The 21,011-nt window shown below is 41.8% G+C and overlaps 1 protein-coding gene across 1 annotated transcript; it reads right to left on the bottom strand.

Annotated features, from left to right (window-relative positions):
* Positions 1–6,772: 6,772 nt before the first annotated feature.
* On the bottom strand, positions 6,773–20,930 carry GMFB (glia maturation factor beta). Its single transcript, XM_061462563.1, has 7 exons — positions 20,819–20,930; positions 18,455–18,551; positions 17,880–17,929; positions 16,871–16,922; positions 15,720–15,800; positions 12,771–12,844; positions 6,773–10,560 (listed from the first exon to the last, which is right to left on the bottom strand). Exons 1-7 carry the CDS (start codon positions 20,819–20,821, stop codon positions 10,489–10,491), a joined length of 429 nt encoding a protein of 142 aa, XP_061318547.1. The 5' UTR covers positions 20,822–20,930; the 3' UTR covers positions 6,773–10,488.
* Between the last annotated feature and the right edge of the window lie 81 nt (positions 20,931–21,011).

Raw genomic sequence — 21,011 nt, forward strand, 5'->3', positions numbered from 1 at the left:
ACCAAAGTCTTCCTCTGCAATAAGCTATTTTTGTACAGACAACTTAACCAAATGCTTCATTAGGATGTACTTATTAGCATAGTTCATTTACTACCTCGAGAAGACTCCAGCTGCATAGAACACTTATTCCCAAGCCCATCTGACAGGACTCTGCTGGAAGACCTGATGTTCTGTGGCCAAACTCCTGGTTTCAGGCTGTTCTAAGCAGTCCAAGGAGGGTCATTTGCATCAGAAGAGCTGTGGGATGTACAGAAGATGAAGATGTGCGTAAACATCCTGCTATAACTTGGAACTGGGTAGTGCTGCTTTTTAATTGCAATATGGAAACCAGCCATTTGATCCATTTGAGGTAGATACTCAGTTACAAAGACACCCAGATGTAGTGACCATAGCTGCCTGAACTGTTACACCTAGAGCCTTGCTGACAAGCCAAAGCCCTGCAGAATTAGAGGTGTTTTGGCACTAAGCCCTTTAATACTTCTCAAGAAAGAGACCTGGCTCCCCACAAGACCCATAAGAAGCCACCAGGTTCACATGTAACACAGAAATTTGTCCTTCAAGGCACATAAATGTGCAGTAAGGACTCCACACAGGATTAGGCCAAGCCAATGTTCATGTAGCACCTGGGCAGGCCAGCACCACACTGTCAGTGGCTGTTCGAACACACAAGTCATTGCAGCAGTAAGATTTCCTTCCCAGCACTCCAGCTGGTTAGTTTGGACTGGGATGTTATGATCTGAATTAGCTGAAACAGGGGAAAGAAAAGGGAAACAATCTGTTCTGTACCTGAATAAGCAATGGGATTTCATTCAGCATTCTTTTACAACAGAACATTGTGCAACAGGGATGTGTAGTATCAGAAATAAAAAGGTGTGTCAGCCATGTACTTGCATTTGCAATATTGGTTCTGCCTCAAGGAATGTGACATTTTATTGGCTCTGATGGTTGCATGCCATTCAACTGCAATTATCTTGTCAGGAGAAATGGAAGGCAGCTGTAATCTCGTGCAACACAGATCTGTTCACTGAAGGATTTCTTGTGTTATAGATTGTCTTTTTAAGATAACACAAAAGGAAATTAAAAGTAAATTTTATAGAAAAGGGTCTAATCAATTCTCGTTCATTTATTTGGGATCTTAAATCAAACAATTTTTCTCAAATACAATCAAATAAAATCAAATCAATAAACTGAGTACTTGGATTAAACTTTGTAAACAATGTAAGGAAGACACAGTGGAGATCTGGCGATGGCCTACAGCCTTTAATGCACTGTCCTTTTATCCTGGATTCATTGAGTTTAATCCTGATTGGAATCCCAAGGGAAAATGTCAGTGTCTGTTCACTTCATCTTAAATCCTTCTCAAGTATTTTTCCTTGTCAGAAAACAGTCATATCATCAGTCATAATTCAGCACGTTACAGTCAGTTCATAGGGAAGATTTAGGTGAAGAAAGAAGACTCGGCAGGTCATGACAGCAGTGCTCTGGCAGAGAGCTGTGAGAAAAGGTTACAGAGCAATATCTCTGAATTATCATGGTAGAAATGCCTGGGTTAATGACATCTGTTGACATTAAAAATAATATCCCTGGAAAACAGTCATTTCAGTTGCAAGTATCGGGGAAGAATCTAATACTGTTGAACTCAGTAATAAAAATCCTGCTGATTTCAATAAAAATTTCACTTCCTGGGTGTTCAAGAGAGGAAAATCTGAGTGTTTACCTGCAATCCAGTAGAGACTCCAAGTACCTGTGACATAGTGTGACAGAGGTCACCTTTCTGCACACCTTTTTGATACACATCAGAAGGAGCAATGCCATCTCCGCACCCGCTTACCTCACATCTGCGCCAACAGACAGCAGGGGGGAGGATGGTGGTTCACTGATCAGTCCTTAGCAGAGTGAAAAGATCCCTGGACTTGCAAGCTTCCTTCCCAAACCACCAAGTATCCTTCCCTGTTGCACTCAATAACTCATCTTTAGAATCCCTGGTTCGACTCTACCATTACGTATACGACCACGTAAACAAACTGATGTTATAAATTCATTTCCAGGTGAAAGTAAGTCTCAAGGGAAACCAGAATCACATTTAAAATTCAATTTCAGAACACAGACACTGCCAGGCATCTCACCACATCTCATTATGGAATCCACTCGTGGCCTCAATCCCCCTGACATTTACTGCCACATGGCAACAGTTTTCTTTTAATACTGAATACTCAACCTGTTGTTTTAATAATAACAGGCTTTGTTTTTCTCTGTGTTGTTGATACCTATCTGTACAATTCTGAGCCCACAGCATAATACCAGCCTGTGATCAGGCAAAGGGACCAATAACTGTGTTTTCGGTAACTATTTTAGAATGCGTTTCAGGAGGTGGCTGCTCATTAACAAAGTAAGAGGGGGATTTTCCAAGGCATTCTGTGTTCGCCTGTAGCAGTGATGACTCTGAAAATACCACCCTTAGTGTCTAACTCTTCAAAGAACAACTTTAAATTCCCATCCAAATATAAACCAGTGCAGTGGTGTCAGCCTGAATAAACAGAAGAGGAAGCCATAGTAGTGGTGTTTTAAGATGGCATCATGTTTGGTACTGAGTGATGACACCTAAAAAGGTCTCCCTCATTAATTATCTCAATTGTTGCAGCAGAAACCCCATCACTGATGGATATGGCGGGAATATTGCAATAAGGTACTCACTGGGACAAATGAGGCATTCAGTCCTCTGCCAGACATAACTTCATTATTGCTTCTGCCCAAAAGGAGGGACGATACATGCAACTTCTGCTTTGTATCATAAAACCCATGAGCTGTTCAGGGGTTGGTGTCTTGTCAACAGCCAGAAGACACAGCCCAGTTACCACATGTCCTGGCTTCAGCTGTAGCAGTTATTTTTCTTCTTCCTCATAGTTGGTGCAATGCTGTGGTTTTGATTTTAGCCTCTGAATAGTGCTGATAACACACCAGTGTTTTAGTTGTTGCTAAGTAATGCTTACCCCAATCAAGGACTTTCCAGTCTCTCATGCTCTGCCAGTGAAGAGGGGCACAAGAAGCCAGGAGGGAGCAGAGACAGGACACCTGACCCAAACTAGCCAAAGGGGTATTCCACATCACAGCACATCATGCCCAGTATAGAAACTGGGGGGAGCTACCTGGAAGGGACAGATTATTGCTCAGGTCAGGCTGGGTATCAGTCAGTGGGTGGTGAGCAGTTGTATTGTGCATCACTATTGTTTTATTTTCCTTTTCCCTTTTTAGTTTTGTATTCTCTCCCCTTCATCATTATTATTATTGGTGGTAGTAGTAGTGGTTTTGCATTATACCTTAGTTACTGGACTGTTCTTATCTCAACCCATGGGGTTCAATTCTCCTCGAAGAAAAGGGGGAGTGAGCAAGTGGCTGCATAGTTCAGAGTTACCAGCTGGGCTTAAACCATGACACCACAACCTCATGCTTCCCCAAGCTGCTCTTTTGGTCCCAGCAGGTATGCAGCATGCTTGAAGATTTGTGAGGGAGAATAAAGAGTCAACACGGGATGCAGTTGGCTTTGGTCTCCTTGTTCTGCCATAGACAACCCATGTGGCTTTGAGTTTGGCATCTTCAGGCCCAATGTATATTTACACACTTAAATCACAGTAAATAATATTTCAAAAGGCTTCATCTACATCTAAATTCCCTTACAAATCTTGCTTTTCATCTCTCCAGCTATATCTGTATTATCAAATCATCTCACAGCTCTGTCAGTGCTAGAAATCCACCTCCTTGGTTGTTCTTAAGGTTTAAATCTTAAGAATCCTGCCACATATTGGGGCTCTATGTCTGCAGGAGTTCTCCCATCAGTAACCACATGCAGAGGGACCAGCATGGATGGCAGGCTCACCCATCACATCTGCCCCTCCAGGCCATGTGGACAAGGTTGCAGAGCCAGCAGCTCCAAGATCTTTGGACTAAACTACAGCAAGAAGAGCAACAGCAGTGCCAGTGTAAGGAACAAAGATGCAGAAGCTCTGTGAAATGAGAACAGCTCTTCCTTCACCTCACAGAGAGGGAAAGCAGGCTTATGTCAGGCTGTACAGACCTTGGATGTGGGCCATTTAAGGAGAAAAGGGCTGTTGAGTGGATGCATCTATTTTTCTATTCTTCCAGTAATACAGCTATACCGTGTGTTTTGTACTTCTGAACCAAACAATTGCACATTAACAGTTGGAGGTCGGGTACAAATATTGTCTCTAGCTGATCCCTTGATCCAGTCGCCCTAGCTGAATTAATCACATTCGCAAATCAATCCAGGATTTGGTGCTGTCAGAGCAGATGGCCAGGCAGGCTGCAGTTGTGAGCAAGGCAGGCAGATTCTCCTTCCATTATCCAGCAGCAGTTTCTAATGGCAGATATTTAAAATTAGACCTGATTTTGAAGAAAGGCTAAATCTCTGTTCCTTATTCAGCTTAATAAGGGCACTGACCCCTAACTTTCTGCTCTACATCTGTCCTCCGAGGCGTCAGTAAAAGTATAGAATGGCTGGTGCCCCTTTCCCTTTCAATTGAATATTTCTGCCCCATTTTCTTCTGCTGTCTTCCCACTTTCTGCAGAGCAGAGGTGACAGCAACAGATGCTGTTTGGCATGAGGTTTTCAAGGGTGCGCTATATTAATTGATGAGCTGAGCACTGCAGAAAGGGGAGGAGAAGCTGCATTCATGCTACTAGCTGCCTGCCGCAGCACATAACAGTGGGGACAGTTAAGAGCACACCTTTCAAAAAGGCTTGCTGGGACTTCCCCATCACAGTACTCAATTTGCCATGAAAGACAATCATGCTGTTCTCCCAGTGTTCACATCTGTTCCGCATTGAGTCTTTCTGGCTGATAATTGCTCTCTTCTGTCTGTCTCTTGCAGAGGAACTGATAGAGCTGTGGGGAGAGTTTCAGCTGAGCTCAGTCACGTTCTGTACAAGATGTCTCACTTATCACCAAAGGTGAACAAGGTTAACCAGGAGTGTGTTTGCAGTCCCTAAAAGAATGGAACATGACAGAACAGTCCAGAGGAGACAATTCCCCTGTGGTGTGACAAAATGGCCCATTCTGATTAACTACTTCTATGCAAGTGTACTAAAAATGATCTCTTTCACTTTAAAGACCTAGAGGCTAGTCAGATCAAGGCAAGCTGTACAAGTACACGCTGCAGCAGATAGTCTGTCATCCACACAGGATCACATAATCTTAGTAGCACCAAAAGGAATAGCAGATGCTGAAGAAAGCCTACAAGAACTGGGAGGGGAACAGTGGCCAAGTTTACACTAATGCAAATACAATTTGAAGTAGTGTCCAAACCATTACCACAGCATATTCAGTTTAGTACTCCACCATTTACCTTCACCGTCTTCCACAAAATGAAAATGGAGCATCAGTAATGTATGTATGCAATTGCTCAGCCTCATGCTCAACCTTTCAGTATAGACACCTGGAAGATACAAATGTGATTAACTGAAGCAAATAAAAGCTAATGCCAGGGCTTCCTACACTTCAGAATTGGGTTTACTGAAACATGGCTGAAAGCAAAGCTCCCAGTGCCTTGAATACAGCACAAATCAAGCCAGTCCACTACCTTATGCAGCAGCCCAGAGAGATGTTGCCAGTTCTCAAAGATCAACATTTGACCACAGAGGTCTTCTGAGAACTATGACTCCTTTCACTCACTAAGCTGCAGGGACCTTTACACTTGCATATCCAGAGCTCTGGACTGCTCTTTAGGAACACGAGGGCTTCCTCACAGATTGCAGAATTCTCTCATCCCCAGCAGTTACAATTTAAGCTGTGTACCCAGGCCAGCCCCGAGGCCAGCTTAGTGCACAGGACTGACTCCCCGTGCTCAATATCCTACTGGAGGAGATGGGGAAGCAGCCGCCCTTCTGCCAACTTGGTACCATCTCCACAACTCTTCCTCTGCTGTTAGAGAGAAGCAGTTGCCTGCCCTAAGACCTTACAGATAATAACTGTTACCAAACTAGATATACACGTAGAAGAAAATTGCTATTCTTCAGCATTGGCAGAAACAATGTACGTCATAGTGTGAATTCCTTAGGTCATTAGTAAATTTTTTCTACAATATAAAAACCCCACAACCCTCCAAAGATCAGGAAAGGCAGAAAGTCAGCAAGAATGAAGAAAACGACTGTTTCAATCAAATTAATCTAATGGTCTATTTGGCCAGGAAAGAGATGAGGCAACAACTATGAGAAGGTACAACTAAGTTCCTTTGACTCCTTCAAGCTTTGAGGTCTCCTTGACAACTACTCTTAACATCGCACAGTTGGCACCTGCACCCTATACTAGTTCACTGTATTTCACTCAAATACTGTATTTCACTGCTCCAGGTCACGCCAGGAGCCTTGGCCTTGTGGAAGTACAACATGGAAGTCTATGTGGCATTTCAGAATGAAATCCAGCTCTCATGCTGCCTGCAAGTCACAAACGTACACTGAGTTTTGTGACACGGAGGTGCAAAGCAGCAGAGGATGATGGCAGTTATCCCGCAGTACCCCATCAACTGCAGTCTCTTCCTCTCCCTCGCTGCCACCCTTCACAACAGATGGAAAGAGGAATTATTTTGGGTAGAAGAGCAAGTGAGGGAGCACATTCAGGACTGAAGATCCCACTACAAGTACAAAGTAAACTCCAGGAAGCTGACAAGAGGAAGAAAGTCATGATAGTATTAATAGATTTTCCCTGTCAGACACCCATGCGAGATGTGCTACTTTGCAATTAAAACAGGGCACCAGAACCTCTTAATTAAACATTTTATTTAAACCAATACAAGCACCACGCTTAGCAAAAAAGATTTGGTTTAAAGTAAACATGCAATGTGAACTAGCAGAGACTAAACAGCATATGGAAGTTGTACTGTTTTTTTTCATGGAATTACCAAATGCACAAAACTGGCCATGAACCTCTTGCACCTTTTACTACCTGCAGCAGTGGTGCCAATCCTGGCATCTCACAGCACGCAGGTCACACTGAGTCTGGATCACACCACACCTCCACTTCTCTAGATGTATCCAAAAAAAGTATGTTGGATATTTCTTTTTTGAGCACACCGAAGCGGGGAACTGAACTCCCTCATTTTGCATGTTTGATTCAGACTCTTGTTACCAGCTTAACATAATTTCTGGACTAGTTATTTGACAGTTAAAAAAAACAAAAATGGAATGCTAGTACAAACACCTAAGATGCTCCTTTGGAGAACTGAAAAGGTGTCAACACCCACATTATTGCCTCCTTTGACAGATCAAAACAGCATTCATGATACTAGAAACTTAAACCATCAAATACCAGCATGTAATTTTTTTTCTTGTTAAAAATATTCAAACAATACAAGTCCATTTTACAAGCTGACATGCAAACTCATGCTTTAATTCAGTCTACCATCAATTAATAAGATTACAACAGCTGCATCCCAGTCATACAGTCAATATTTAAAGCAAACCAGATTAATTGTGGCAGAATTCTCCCTTTGAGGGACCTTCAACTCTAACTCCAGGCCAAAGATTTTATGGACAAATTACTAGCTCCTGAAAAATAGGAGCTCACAATGGAAAATGCTGACTCTCAGACCTTTAGCTACAAAGGCTCCCACAGGTGCCTTTAGTTAATTTAGGCTGTCCTTTTGTCTAAACCCTCTTTAAACATCTGAAAATTCAAGACAAAAATGTATGATTACAGATGGGCAACTCGCTAATAAAGCACAGTCAGAACATACTGGCCTTGTGAACATGGACACATCTGCCACCCGCTGATCTTAAGGGGGCAACAGTACAGAAAATAAGGTGGGGAAAAAATGTTATGAAAGCGAGTATTATTTGTGCAGGAAAGATTCTGACATGATTAACACCTTTGTTTAATCAAGTATTAACACTACCTGTATCTTGAAAGCCCAGGGAAGTAAACATCATACAGTTGTGTCAAAACACTGCATTAAAAACAAGGAAATCACAAACAAGCCTAGAACAGCAAACATCCTCTGCACACTCATTCTCCAAGTACCTGCAGCTGCTTCCGCAATTCCATAGCTCAGAGAGGAGAAGGAGGTACAGCTACCAGGGCTGTTTGATGAGTAATACTGGTGGGCTGAGCAGCATCATAGAATCACCATTCACAAGAAAGTGGGCTTTAACAGCCTCATCAGGATTTGTTTGCTTTCTGCAGCACTTGAGGGGAAGCACTCAAGGCACAAAGTCCTTAAGTGGAGGCAATAAGAACTTCTTTCTGATATAGCCAAAAGTAGAAATATTTTCTCGGCAGAAGGCGGAGTGATGCAGAGATGAAGAACCAAATTCAATCACTTGGCTGCAGCAGCTCCCCCCCTCCTGAGACACAGGCCCTTTCACTGTTATTTTTGTCAAGACCTGTGCAAGCAGCAGTTGGATGCTGGCAGCCCACCAGTGTACAAAGTACAATAAGAAAGATGATTAATCCAGTTTTCTCCACTGCAAATCAAGCTGAACATTGCAAGTAGCATCTTCCCTCTCACCCACGCTGTACTTTAACATGCCTTATCCTTAGCACAACACCACAAAATGAGATCAAATCTTCCTGTTTCAAAAGTGACGCTTAAAATGACACTATTCTTTAAGCCAAAGTCTTATTTATACAATGTTTGTCACAAAACACATGGCTTTTATTGATCTGTAGTACATCATGATCAAGCAACAGTTTCATAATCAAATTTTTTTTTCCAGGGAAATGAAATTGTTTTTCCAGTTCACTACATTTACACAGAAATTTAATTGCAAGCATTTCTTTTCCATACTGAAAGATCAATTTAATTGCATCATTCTAACATGTATTTTGAAAAGCTCCTCTCAAGTCAGGTTTGACTCCAAATAAATGAGCAGTAACATCAAACTAAGAAGAGGTTTACCAACACTGAGGACCTTTGCAAATTAATTCCTTGTGATCTCAGGGGAATTAGTGTTTTAACACTAACACAACATATGTTTAAAAAGGAAAATAAACCTCCTTTCAGCAAAGGTTTCACAGCATGAAATACTGGCCTCCAAATTTAACACTGCATTCCTTCCCACCAAACAGATTTGTTAGGGCAGCTGTATTTTAAGGTACGCTATCAACAGGAAGCTGCTCTTATGCAGATACTTATTCAGCAGCACAACAAACACAAGATAGTGAGATACTGTCACGTGAGTACTCCTTGTGCCACTGCATGAGCTGAACATGTCCCATATCAGACAACTACTCTATTCAATATAAAACAGACCTGTAAAAAGACTGGTCATTTATAAAAGTTAAATACTAATTTCACATTAGAATATTTGCTGTTTCAAAGAGATGAACCGTAAATAAATGAAAAATCAAATTATCACTTATGCAAAAGCTTTATCTGGAATGTAATTTTGACCAACAAGCAGTTAAGAAAGTTAAGAGACTGTATAATTTAAGTACTCAAAAGCTATATGTGGCCAACTTTTATAACAAAAGAGATATAAATCATTCATTACAATGAAAAGCTTTAACCTCCTGACTCCTACAAATGGAGTAGATGAGTGGAATTTCGAAGAAAATGAGGTTGGCTTCTTTTTATTTAAACAGATGTCAACTGCAACAATAGGCACTAGGAAAAAAATGTTACTTGGATTCTTTAACAAAGTTTTTACCAAATTTATAGTAAGTGGCAGTGTAAAATTCTCAAGTCATTTTAAAGCTAACAAATTAAAGGCACACAGTATTAACATGTGTTCATATAACAGGAGATGAGCAGAGGTAAACTTCCTAACAGTGTAATAAGTTATATATGCAAGACATCTGGTACAAGAGTAACCAGAGTCATAATTCAGCCCTTAGTTATCATCTAGTTCCTGTAAGACTGTGTTAGCATGAGAGCTGGACAGTCAAAGCTTTGCCCTGAAGTTTATTAAGACTGACTCAACTGAGGAATTACTGGAATAACAAAAATTTGTTCCAGGAATTTGAGAAAGTTCACATAGACTCGAAGGAAAGATTTGATGTACAATGATTTTGTCTTTTTAATACTAAATGTTTCCAGGAAATAGTTTTCATAATTAAGAAGACATTAAGTCACAAAATCTGAAGAGTAGTTGACAGTAGACAATTTTTGCATATAAATGGCTAGTATGTCTTAAGGATGCATTTGTAGCTCACAAAAAGTTAGCGTCAGCTTCCAAATGATGTTTGGAGATAGTTATAAATCCAGAACTGAACTGTTTTAATTATAGAAATATTAGTTACAAGAGTGCAAAAGGAGTCCCTGCAGAGGAGTATTCCCTTTTAACAGGTACAAACAAGGAAACACCTGCAAAGATTTGTTACTTCAATGAGACAGACCTGCTATTCTTTGCACAAACTTCGCACAAGAGAGATACTTGCAGGAGACAGATGTAAATACAGTGCATTCTTTAGATGTAAGTATTCATGTATGGTTCCAGTATTATCAGGATGGTACATAAATACTTATCACAGAGGTTTTCTTAATGGAAGAAGCCCAGTTTCTCACGCAGCCATTCTTCAGTTAGGTCTTCTGTGTTTCTTATTTCAAATACCTAAACAAAATTGCATTGCAGAAATTCTTGAGATGATGGTACTTGAAAGGGATAAGTATACAATGCAGACAGTACCTTTCCACACAACTTCAGCTCTAATAAACGAGTAACCAAACTAGAGTTTTCATATGCTTTCTTGAAAGGATTGGTTAGTATTCTAAAGTAACATCAGTGGAAAATGCACAAGACTAAGTGGCAAGGAGTATTTCTAACTTGAATAAGAATCCTGTAATTCCTATTTCTAGGTTTCCCTCTTCTTTAAGAATATGTGACAACAGCACATGTACTACATTTTAAAGTTACTCTGAAATGGTACCATCTCGTAATTGTTATCTCAGCAAGAAGACTGTCTATTTGAAGAATACAAATGACTTTAACATCTGGTAAAGCCAAGTAAATTTTACAAATCATAGAATGGTTTGGGTTGGAAGGGACCTTAAAAATCCACCGGTCTTCAAAAGCATTCTTCTAGGCAATGAAAACAAAAATATTTTAATATCTGAAATACTGACAATACTGAAAATAAAACCACGTCAGCACTAAATCTATTATCTGCCCTTCTAATGGTATGGATCACCCAGCTGCAAAAAGCATGCTCAGTCCAATAGAATGGATGGGATTTTGAGAGACTCACAAAACAAGCTTCTCTGTGAAACTGCCATTTGGAGTGAACTTCCTACTTAGTCCTGTCCTCAGCCATTTCACCATTTTAATCTCTTTCAGGAAAGAATTCAAGTTTTGTACCTTTTCTTCCTCATTTTCCATCTCTGCTGGAGTGGGCGCTGGACACTCCTTCCTGTATTCAGACAGTAATCCACTACTATCAAACTAATACTGATTTTTTAAGTAAAATATAAGGGGAACCCCCAAAATCCAGGGTTATAAGGACAGAACAGTTTAACAAAAGCCAAGCTAATATGCAAGCCATTGGAAAAAATAAAAGGGCTCAGTTGAGTCACATGCTGAAGTCACACCAGGAAGAAGTCACAGCATGAGCTGAATTGAAACATAGCTCAGTGATTGGCAAGAATAAAGCACATCTGAAGTGCGAGTAAGCAACCCAAAGTGAAGACAGGCTATCTTCTCCAGCTTCAGAAGGAAGGTGATCATAAGACCTCTATATCCACTCCTAGGCTTTCATTCAAAACCCTTTCAGAGTGAATTTCTCCTACTTGACAGGTGCTAGTAAGTCCCATAGAGCTAGTCCCCAGGCTTTCACTTTCTTCTCATCAACTCTTTCCTTCCCTATTGCTGAAAACTGCCTTCCTCCTCAAGCAATTCTTCCTTGCTATCAAAAATGCTAAAGTTGTCAGGCCTCTAAGATGCAGTTTCAACAGACCTAAACAGAGATTTCTTGGGGCTGTAAATGACTGCTTCCACCATCTTCTCTTAAGCTTCACTACTATTTAATCCTGCCAACTTGACATCTAATTTAAAACAAAAAGGTCCTTTCTTACATGGTACAGCTGGAAGAGGTAAAAGTTCACAGTTCTCTTACTGGCCCAATAAACATTTTTACTGCGATGTTAAAGTACTCAGTCAGGATAAGGAAAAAAACAAAAGGGAACAGTGCCATTGGGGAATGGTTAAGTCATTTCACATATGAAAAAGCTGAAGTGACCACTGACTATTTAGCTTTACTGGTTGGAACTAGAACTTGAAGTCTAGGTCCCAACTAAGCAGACATTTCAAAGATTTCTGAAATGACAATTAGGTAGCTTTTTAAACTTTTAAATACATATATACACACACACACACCTCTATCCCTAGTAAATGCAGTGATCTCTTTTGATTTCAGTACTGAAAGAAGCAAACACAGGAAGATTTAGAATTGTTCAGCACTTGGCACACACTAACGTATTCTGGAGGCTATGTTCTGCAAGCATACAGCTCCATAAATCATGCCGCAAAACTAGTCTGCACCACACCAAACTAAGACTTCAGTCTATTCCTCCCATCAGTAAATTCATTCCCCAAATAAAGACATCCATCCTACCAATGGATATGTTAGTTTTAGAGACCACTGTTGTTCCTGTGCCCTCAACTGCCAGAAATCCCCACTCCTCTCTTCAGTGTTCCTAAAACTATCTGTTCAGTGGAATTGCAAAGTCTTGTAACATCTTTCCTGTGATAGGTTCAAGCAAGACACAAAACAGCTTTCACAACCTGTGTTTAAGGAGGAGACAATTATTTCAACTAGTCAGTTATACCTTAGTGAGTTCAGCTGTCTGTACAAGTTTATTCTTGCTTCCAGCATACATCATCTGCTGTTCAGGCTTACATCCTGTAGTTGTGTGGAAAAACACAGGTTTTGTTTAGTTACTTTGACTGTAACAGAAAAAAAAAAGGAGTATTTGAAGAATCCAAACTGAAAGCAGAGATCTCCATTAAGTGACCTATTTCTTCATGCACAATCTCATCCTTCCTTTTACTTTCACATCCACTTGAAAGGCATTTCGAGAAGTAACAGTTGTGCAGGTTGAATTGATGGTCTCAACATGCCAACCTTTCTGAGCCAGCATCAAATGCGGCAGCAGTCAAACTCGAATCACAAGAGCCAACAAAGTAGTTATCTCCCACCACTACAGTAATGTGCTGATTACACTATGTTCAATTTTTTGCCCTCTTGCTATTTCTGGAAGATTCCCATGGTTTTTCTAGTTACAGTTACACAGATCTTTATATAGAATCATAGAATAATTAGGGTTGGAAAAGACCTTAACATCATCTAGTTCCACCCTCCCTGCCATGGGCAGGGACACCTCATGCTAAACCATATCACACAAGGCCTCGTCCAACCTGGCCTTGAACACTCCCAGGGATGGAGCATTCACAACCTCCCTAGGAAACCCATTCCAGTGCCTCACCACCCTAACAGGAAAGAACTTCCTCCTTATATCCAATCTAAACTGCCCCTGTTTAAGTTTTAACCCGTTACCCATTGTCCTGTCACTACAGTCCCTAATGAAGAGTCCCTCCCCGGAATCCCTATAGGCCCCCTTCAGATACTAGAAGGCTGCTAGGAGGTCTCCACGCAGCCTTCTCTTCACCAGGCTCAACAGCTCCAACTTCCTCAGCCTCTCTTCATACGGGAGGTGCTCCAGTCCCCTGATCATCCTCATGGCCCTTCTCTGGACTTGTTCCAACAGTTCCATGTCCTTTTTATGTTGAGGATACCAGAACTGCACACAATACTCCAGGTGAGGTCTCACAAGAGCAGAGTAGAGGGGCAGGATCACCTCCTTCGACCTGCTGGTCACGCTCCTTTTGATGAGGCCCAGGATACAGTTGGCTTTCTGGGCTGCAAGCGCACACTCCTGGCTCATGTTAATTTTCTCATCAACCAACACCCCCAAGTCCTTCTCTGCAGGGCTGCTCTGAATCTCTTCTCTGCCCAACCTGTAGCTGTGCCTGGGATTGCTCTCACCCAGGTGTAGGACCTTGCACTTGTCATGGTTAAACTTCATAAGGCTGTCATCAGCCCACCTCACAAGCATGTCAAGGTCCCTCTGGATGGCATTCCTTCCCTCCAGCATATCAACCGAACCCCACAGCTTGGTGTCATCGGCAAACTTGCTGAGGGCGCACTCAATCCCACTGTCCATGTCAGTGACGAAGATGTTTAACAAGACCAGTCCCAACATTGATCCCTGAGGGACGCCACTTGTTACTGGTCTCCATGCCTTGAGCTGGAGTCAAACTGAGAACAAGCTAAGTTGGTTTGAATTTGTTATTCTTTTTCCTAATCTAATCTCTCCCCAAATACTCCGATTGTATTGATAGGTCAAAGTGACACACACTCCCCTTCCCCTCCTCCTGCACCACAGAGCAACTTCAGTCACAGTTGAAGTTAACTGATGTTCAGAGTCCCAACTAATGTTTTTTTTTTGTGACTACAGTTACAGCCTAACCACTAACTGCAAGTCTGCCCGCTTTGCTATTTCAAGGTCTCTGAGGAAGTTTCTTACTGCTTTTCTAACTCACATAGTATCTCTCCTTCAGAAGAGAAGTAACACCCATAACACCCTTGCAAACATTCTCGCAAACATTCTCGTGTAACTAAAGACGCATATGCAAACAGGTTGCTAAACTTTTACCTACTTATTCTAGTTCTGAGTAACGAAGGGTAAAACAATTCAATCACTTTATCTTCTTCTATAGGATAACAAGGATAATCCAGTAATGCTAGCAAGCTACCCTATTACAACTCAGAACACAGATGGAAGGCACAGGAGCAATTCAGCTCTGTAAGTCCACATCAAGCACACACAGGTACTTTGGCTTCTATTAAAATCACACAGTTCCCTGCACAGGTATATTTATATTGAAGGTTGATGTAGCACAAACAGAGGAAGCTACTGCTCTATATAAACCTGGAATGATCCAAAATTAGTTTCTTTCTCTTTGAACATAGTCTGTTCACCCAGGACTTCCACCTCCCCAGATCTGGGTTATGGAGCCCTCTTTACCTCCTTCACCCATAGCTGTGGCAGTCCTTTAGACCTCCAGATCACTGCAGTGTTTGGAGGCATCCTCTGTCATTAACACTGGAATAGCAAGATGGACAGGGGTGAACAGAAACCCTCAGGAATGGTGGTGGCATCTTCCAGCTCTCTCCTCACTTATCCCCTGAGCCTTTTCTGGTCATATCTTGAAGATTCACCAAGATTTGAAAAGAGGGTGACAGGAAAGCCATTAGGTTAAACCTGTATGACTACATGCAGAGTGTTCCAGGCCCCCTTCCTTTACAGGAGGGTGCTGCTGAGCATACCACCAAGAACACAGAGGGCAGGCACATTTAGGAAGACGAATCTTTTGGCCAGCTACACAGGAAACTAACAGTTCCATTTAACTTTTAGAAATGGAAAAGAGAATCTGTTCTATCATCTATCCTAAATGTCAACCCCTAAAGACAGTGCAACTGGACAGATAGAAGCACTTGTCATGAGCTGATGGTGTGAAGAGATTCCTCTCTGCCAAAGAAGGTCTCCAGTAAAGCCACAGCTTTACAGTGCCTTGCTTCCAGCAGTGGCATAAGCACATGTAGCCTTAAGCACCTGACCAGTATGCTAGCATTAAGAACTCAGCTTCTCTTCCACAGTAAAGAATATTCTCGTTTTTACAGCACATACTAGCTACTATTCACAATGTTCACTCACCAACTGGACTGGAGAAGATAAAGCACAGTGGATAAGAAACTCTTCCATCTTCATGCTGATACTTGTAACTATACACAATAAATGTTTTTTCTGAGGTTAAAGAAACTATCAATGATTTTATTCACATATAATACTTGGTTATCAGAGCTTCCATACCCGACTTTCAGAACTGACCCTGCCCATCTTTACCAACCTCTACCCCAGCTGGGTGCAAGGGCTGTCTCTATATTCACAGACTCATAGAATAGTTAGGGTTGGAAAGGACCTTAAGATCATCAAGTTCCAACCCCCCTGCCATGGGCAGGGACACCTCACACTAAACCATACTGCTGTTTCACATCAGAGCTAAATATCACTGTTTCATCACAAATGCTCCCAGCTGTGTAAAAGGATTTCCCACACCCACCAACATGTTTCTGGCTAGTGAAAGGCAAATTCTTTTAATGAAATTAAACTTCTTTGCTTTTAACGAAAGGAAAATTCTTTCTTTTGTAGACTAAGCACTTCATTGTTTCAGGTGTTTTGCTGAATATAACTCAAGTTTTAGCTAGGACTCCTGCTTTATACCTTCCTACTGAACTACAGTGATGAAAAGAATGATTCAGAACAGCACATGGAATAGTGCCAGCCAACTTTTGAGGCTGATATTTTCTTCACTTGTAACTTGAGTACTCCTTTTATTTCATCTATTTAAAGAATAATTTACTTGTCCCTCTCTTTTTATTTTTAAATACAGGGATTCTTCCCTAGATCACATGCCTACAGCACTCCCAGAACCAGTAACTGCAGCAAAATAGCAAGGGTCACACACTGAGAAAGTACCAAAACAGATTCCAAGTTACACAGGCAGTTTTCTGTGTTTCGAAGTAGCCACATATAAAACTGGTACATCTTACTCACTTCTTTACATTAACAGTAGTGCGGCTTCGCTTTACTTTCCCAAACATTATATAGTCTAAAGAGAAATAAAATCTTGTTTCAGCAAGTGGGACAACTTCTCAGCACATCATGAGAACTGATCCCTAGGTTATCTCACAAAGGAAGTACAGGTAAAGTCAAACTACAGGCAAGTATGGGCCCAAGAAGGTGAAGTCCAACTTTCAATGTTTCGAACAGCTTCCAGGAGTAAATGCCAGCAGCATAAAAAGGATATCGAGGTTGTCTCTCAGGCAACTCATCTTTTAGTTCATCAGGAGAAATACCCTGGTAACATTAAACACAAGCAATATCTGAGCACACAATCTTGCACTTCAAGGTAAAGTATGAAGGCTAAAGCAGAATAATGGAACAGTGAAACAGCTGTAAGTCAGGTGTACATCTACAGCTTAACTGGTAACCTCCTCTCAAATTACTAGAGCAGTTTAGGAAAACTCATGTGCTAAGAGATTCCTATGACCCAACACAGGATTAATGTTAGCATGAGTAATCACCCCTATTTTAGGCATAATGAGTTTAAAAAATAGTTCTGATTGTATGTGCTGGCAGCTATCATGCTTTTCTAACTCTAGTGCTGAAGTAAGCAAGCACAGAAAAAACTATCTGCTAAAATCAACGACATAAGCGGTTCTTTTGGAAAAAAACAAAAAAAAAAATCAATCCTTCCTCCTTCAGCAAGCAAGAAGAGTCCCCATTCTATTTAAACGTTACATTAACTCCTACATTCTAGGGAATAAGAGCTATGGTTAATGCTCAAATCCCTGGAAAAGATTTAATTTTTCCCTATGCACCATTAAGAAACGCTGCATGCTGGGCTGACCTTATTATGCCACCCCACAAATTTAGAGTCTGCAGAGGATTAGCAATCCTAGCTTCTAATTGATGGCAGACCAGCTCAGAGGCAAATACGCAGCTTTACGTGGAAACAGCAGAAACCTCTTCAGCCAGCCAGCAGGTGTAAAAGATACCTTTTACATAGCTGTGTCCTAACAACTTTAAAACAACTTTTTCTTTTTTGCAATTAATTAATCAATTCAATTGCTTCTGCATAGTTCCACTATAAATAGTGCTGTGCTTTACATGCAGAGTGACCATGCATTTAAATAAGCTCATGACCCAAATTAGATTAAGAGTTTGATAACAATTTGAAACTAAGGCAGTACCTTAGAGACAACAATACATTGCAGGCTGAAGATACTCTTATTTACAATTCATTTAACAAACCTCATGCTCCTCATCCAGTACCACCAACTGCTTATCCTTGTCGATTTTCACTATAAATCAAAATAAAAGAGATCGTTTCTTTCAATCAATTTATACAACATATGCATGATGCATTTTAACATTCCTCCACAAGTATATTCCTTGTGCTTCCGTTGTGCTGCTTCATCCCATGACTTCACAAAATCACTGAGGTTAGAAGTGCCCAGTCTGAGTTCACTGCAATATGCTATCCTCATATTGCAATGACAGAAACATCAACCCCCCCCTACTTAAAGGCTACAAAACTTACAAACTCAAAATGACTGTGCCTAGATATTTTTTATTATCATTTTACAAAGAGTGGTAGACTCTGAGCCAGAATTAAGTAAAAATACTATGAGCAGATGCAGTCTTGTGTCATAAAAAGCATTGCTTTACTGTCAAAACTACAGGCAGACTTGGAAGAACTTAAGTTCATACAAAAAACAGCCTTTTGGCTCACCTCTACCTGTTACAGCAGCAACATTACATGGGAAGGAAGAGACAGAATTTTCTGCAAGACCTTGCAATTTTTGTCAGACATGTTTTTAACTTACTTATAATGGCAGCATTGTTAGTTTCTTTACGAAACCGGAATTTTCTCAGTTTCTCTACCAGGTCTTCATCAACATCACAAACCACCAGAGATTCACTCTATAAAACAGAAATTGGGGGTGAGGGGGGGGGGGTGGGGGGCCAAGATAAATCTTTCTAGAAAAGCAGAAAAAAATCCCCAAGTCACGTATAGGTGCACATAAACTCTACTGAAGTGGAATTGCATGCACCCTGTCCAAAGTCTGAAAACATACACATAAACCAGAAAAACCACAGATGAATGCAGTTTAAAAAACACAGTAACAGAACCTGGTAGTAAAACCTATCTGTTTTACTATCCCTCCTCAAAGCTACACAGTTAACTAGAAATAGTTTATTAGCTATTCCCAGAGTGGGATTATTCTCAGAGCTCTTAAACAAATTTTGCAGTTCATTTGCTAAAATAAGCCTGAAATAAGAAAGCCCCTCAGAGTGGCACTAAATTATTTTCAACAATTTGAAAGAGCAGAAGCTACTGTTAGTATTTCAGAAGAACACAGACAGTAGTTAAGGGTGAAGGCTTATTTTTACCTACAAAAATATTAATTGAACTTTTAAGATTTATGCACGCAGAAAACATTTTAGACATTTTAGTAAAAGTACACATGCTTTTTGATTAACTCCAAATTTTCAGAAGAGAGGTCCAGATAACATATTAGTCATCACACTGCAGATGGGGAAGGAAATTATTATTTCACAAGCAACTATGCAGGTTATCTTCCATTACACATGCAATTTTCAAAATGCACCAAGCCAACCACTGCCATTTCCTGAATAACATTTTATACACACAACCTCTATTGCCAGTTATGGCAGGCATGCCAGCTAGACAAAGAAAAGTTAATATATCCAGCTTATTCATGCTACTGTATTCATAAAGTCCTAAGGCATCAAAGCTTTTGTGCCAAAACCAACAGTATTTCAGGACTTCTTTTAAAAAAATTGTTCAAATAATAAATAGTTGCAAAATTACCTATCACAAGCTCTGCCTAACACTCTAAAGAGCTGTTTCATTGAGACAAATCACTGCTTATAAATCAGAAGTTACTATTTAAACTCTGAGTTCTGTCTCCTCGGACTCAACACAGGCTTGTTTGTGAGATTTTCCTCAAGAAGCAGAGAAGCATCTCTCATTCCCCACTTCCAAAATCACCTTGTAAATATCCTATATTTGTTGTCACTCCTAGAAAAAAAATCCACCTTGACCAAATTGTGGCACAAAGTCTTGTGCCTCTGCTTCGTTTTACCAGCTGGAGCTGGAACAAGTAAGGCAAATGCTCTTTCCTGAAGGAGGCATTTCTCCCAGTTCTCCAAGCCAGCAGTTTCCTAATGAATTCCAGCAGACACTGCAGGGTAAGCAGTGCTGTTACGGAATCACAGAATGGTTTGGAAGGCACCTTAAAGCTCATCCAGTTCCAACTCCCCTGCCATGGGCAAGGACACCTTCCACTAGACCAGGTTGCTCCAAGCCCCATCCAACCTGGCCTTGATGGGGCCAGGGATGGGGCAGCCACAGCTTCTCTGGGCCAGGGCCTCACCATGCTCATAGGGAAGAGCATCTTCCTAATACCTAATCTAAACCTACCCTCTGACAGTTTAAAGCCATTCCCCCTTGTCCTATCACTACACACCCTTGTTCATACCTGTGCAGCCACACAAACATAAATCCCTAATAGAAGATGAAGTTTGTGCCTGCAAAACACATGGTGACATCTGATTTGGATCATCTGTTGGGGCTAAGCTGGCTCATCGGTGCTTGCTTTAGTAAAAACTGAAGAAACTCAAGAGACAGAAGGGCTGCAGACAGCAGGCAAACGTGCCACTCAGCGCAGGGGAGGGGGCGTCTTGCTGTTGGTTAACCTCAGCCACCATACTACGAGACTATCAGAAACCGATTTAGCTTGCTGCCGGCAAAGCAGATCACAACTTCCTTTTTAAACAGCTGTTTCTTCACTCTCCCCCTGCAGGCTGGCAACGTCCGCAGAAAAACAACTGGGGAGGTCCGCAGCAGGTGAACACAGCACGACCCGGGGCTTGGCCAGGGCCGGGGGAGCTTCTCACGGCAGCACCTTCCCTGGCAGCACCCCAAGCCCGAAGGGCTAGCCCTAAGGAGACCCCGGTCCCCATTACTCCACAGGCACCTGTTCCCCCCTCAGCGCTTCCACCCCAGCCCACCGCGCGGGGACCCCGGCTGCACGCTGCCCCTCCCGCCTCAGCGGAGCACCCCCCAAGCCCGCAGAGGCGGCCGAGATCGGCTCGCCCTGCCCTGCCCTACCCAGCCCCAGCCCGCGCCGGGTCCCCCCTCAGGCGCCGCGGGGTCCTCTCACCATCTTGCACGCGCCCAACCGCCGCCGCTCGCGCGCCAACAACGGAAGCCGCCGCCCGCCGCCGCCCCCTCGCTGAGGCTGCGCACCCCCACTGCGCCTGCGCGGCTCAGACCCCGTCTCTCCCCCACCCCTTCTCCACAGCTAGCCAATCAGCATCGCTATCCCGGCTGGGCGGGCGGGGTCACCCGCCTAC

This window comes from Pezoporus flaviventris, unplaced genomic scaffold (assembly GCF_033815535.1).
Source record: "Pezoporus flaviventris isolate CSIRO_AGI_PZ_B2104156 unplaced genomic scaffold, CSIRO_AGI_Pfla_v1 ptg000035l, whole genome shotgun sequence".
Taxonomy (NCBI): domain Eukaryota; kingdom Metazoa; phylum Chordata; class Aves; order Psittaciformes; family Psittacidae; genus Pezoporus; species Pezoporus flaviventris.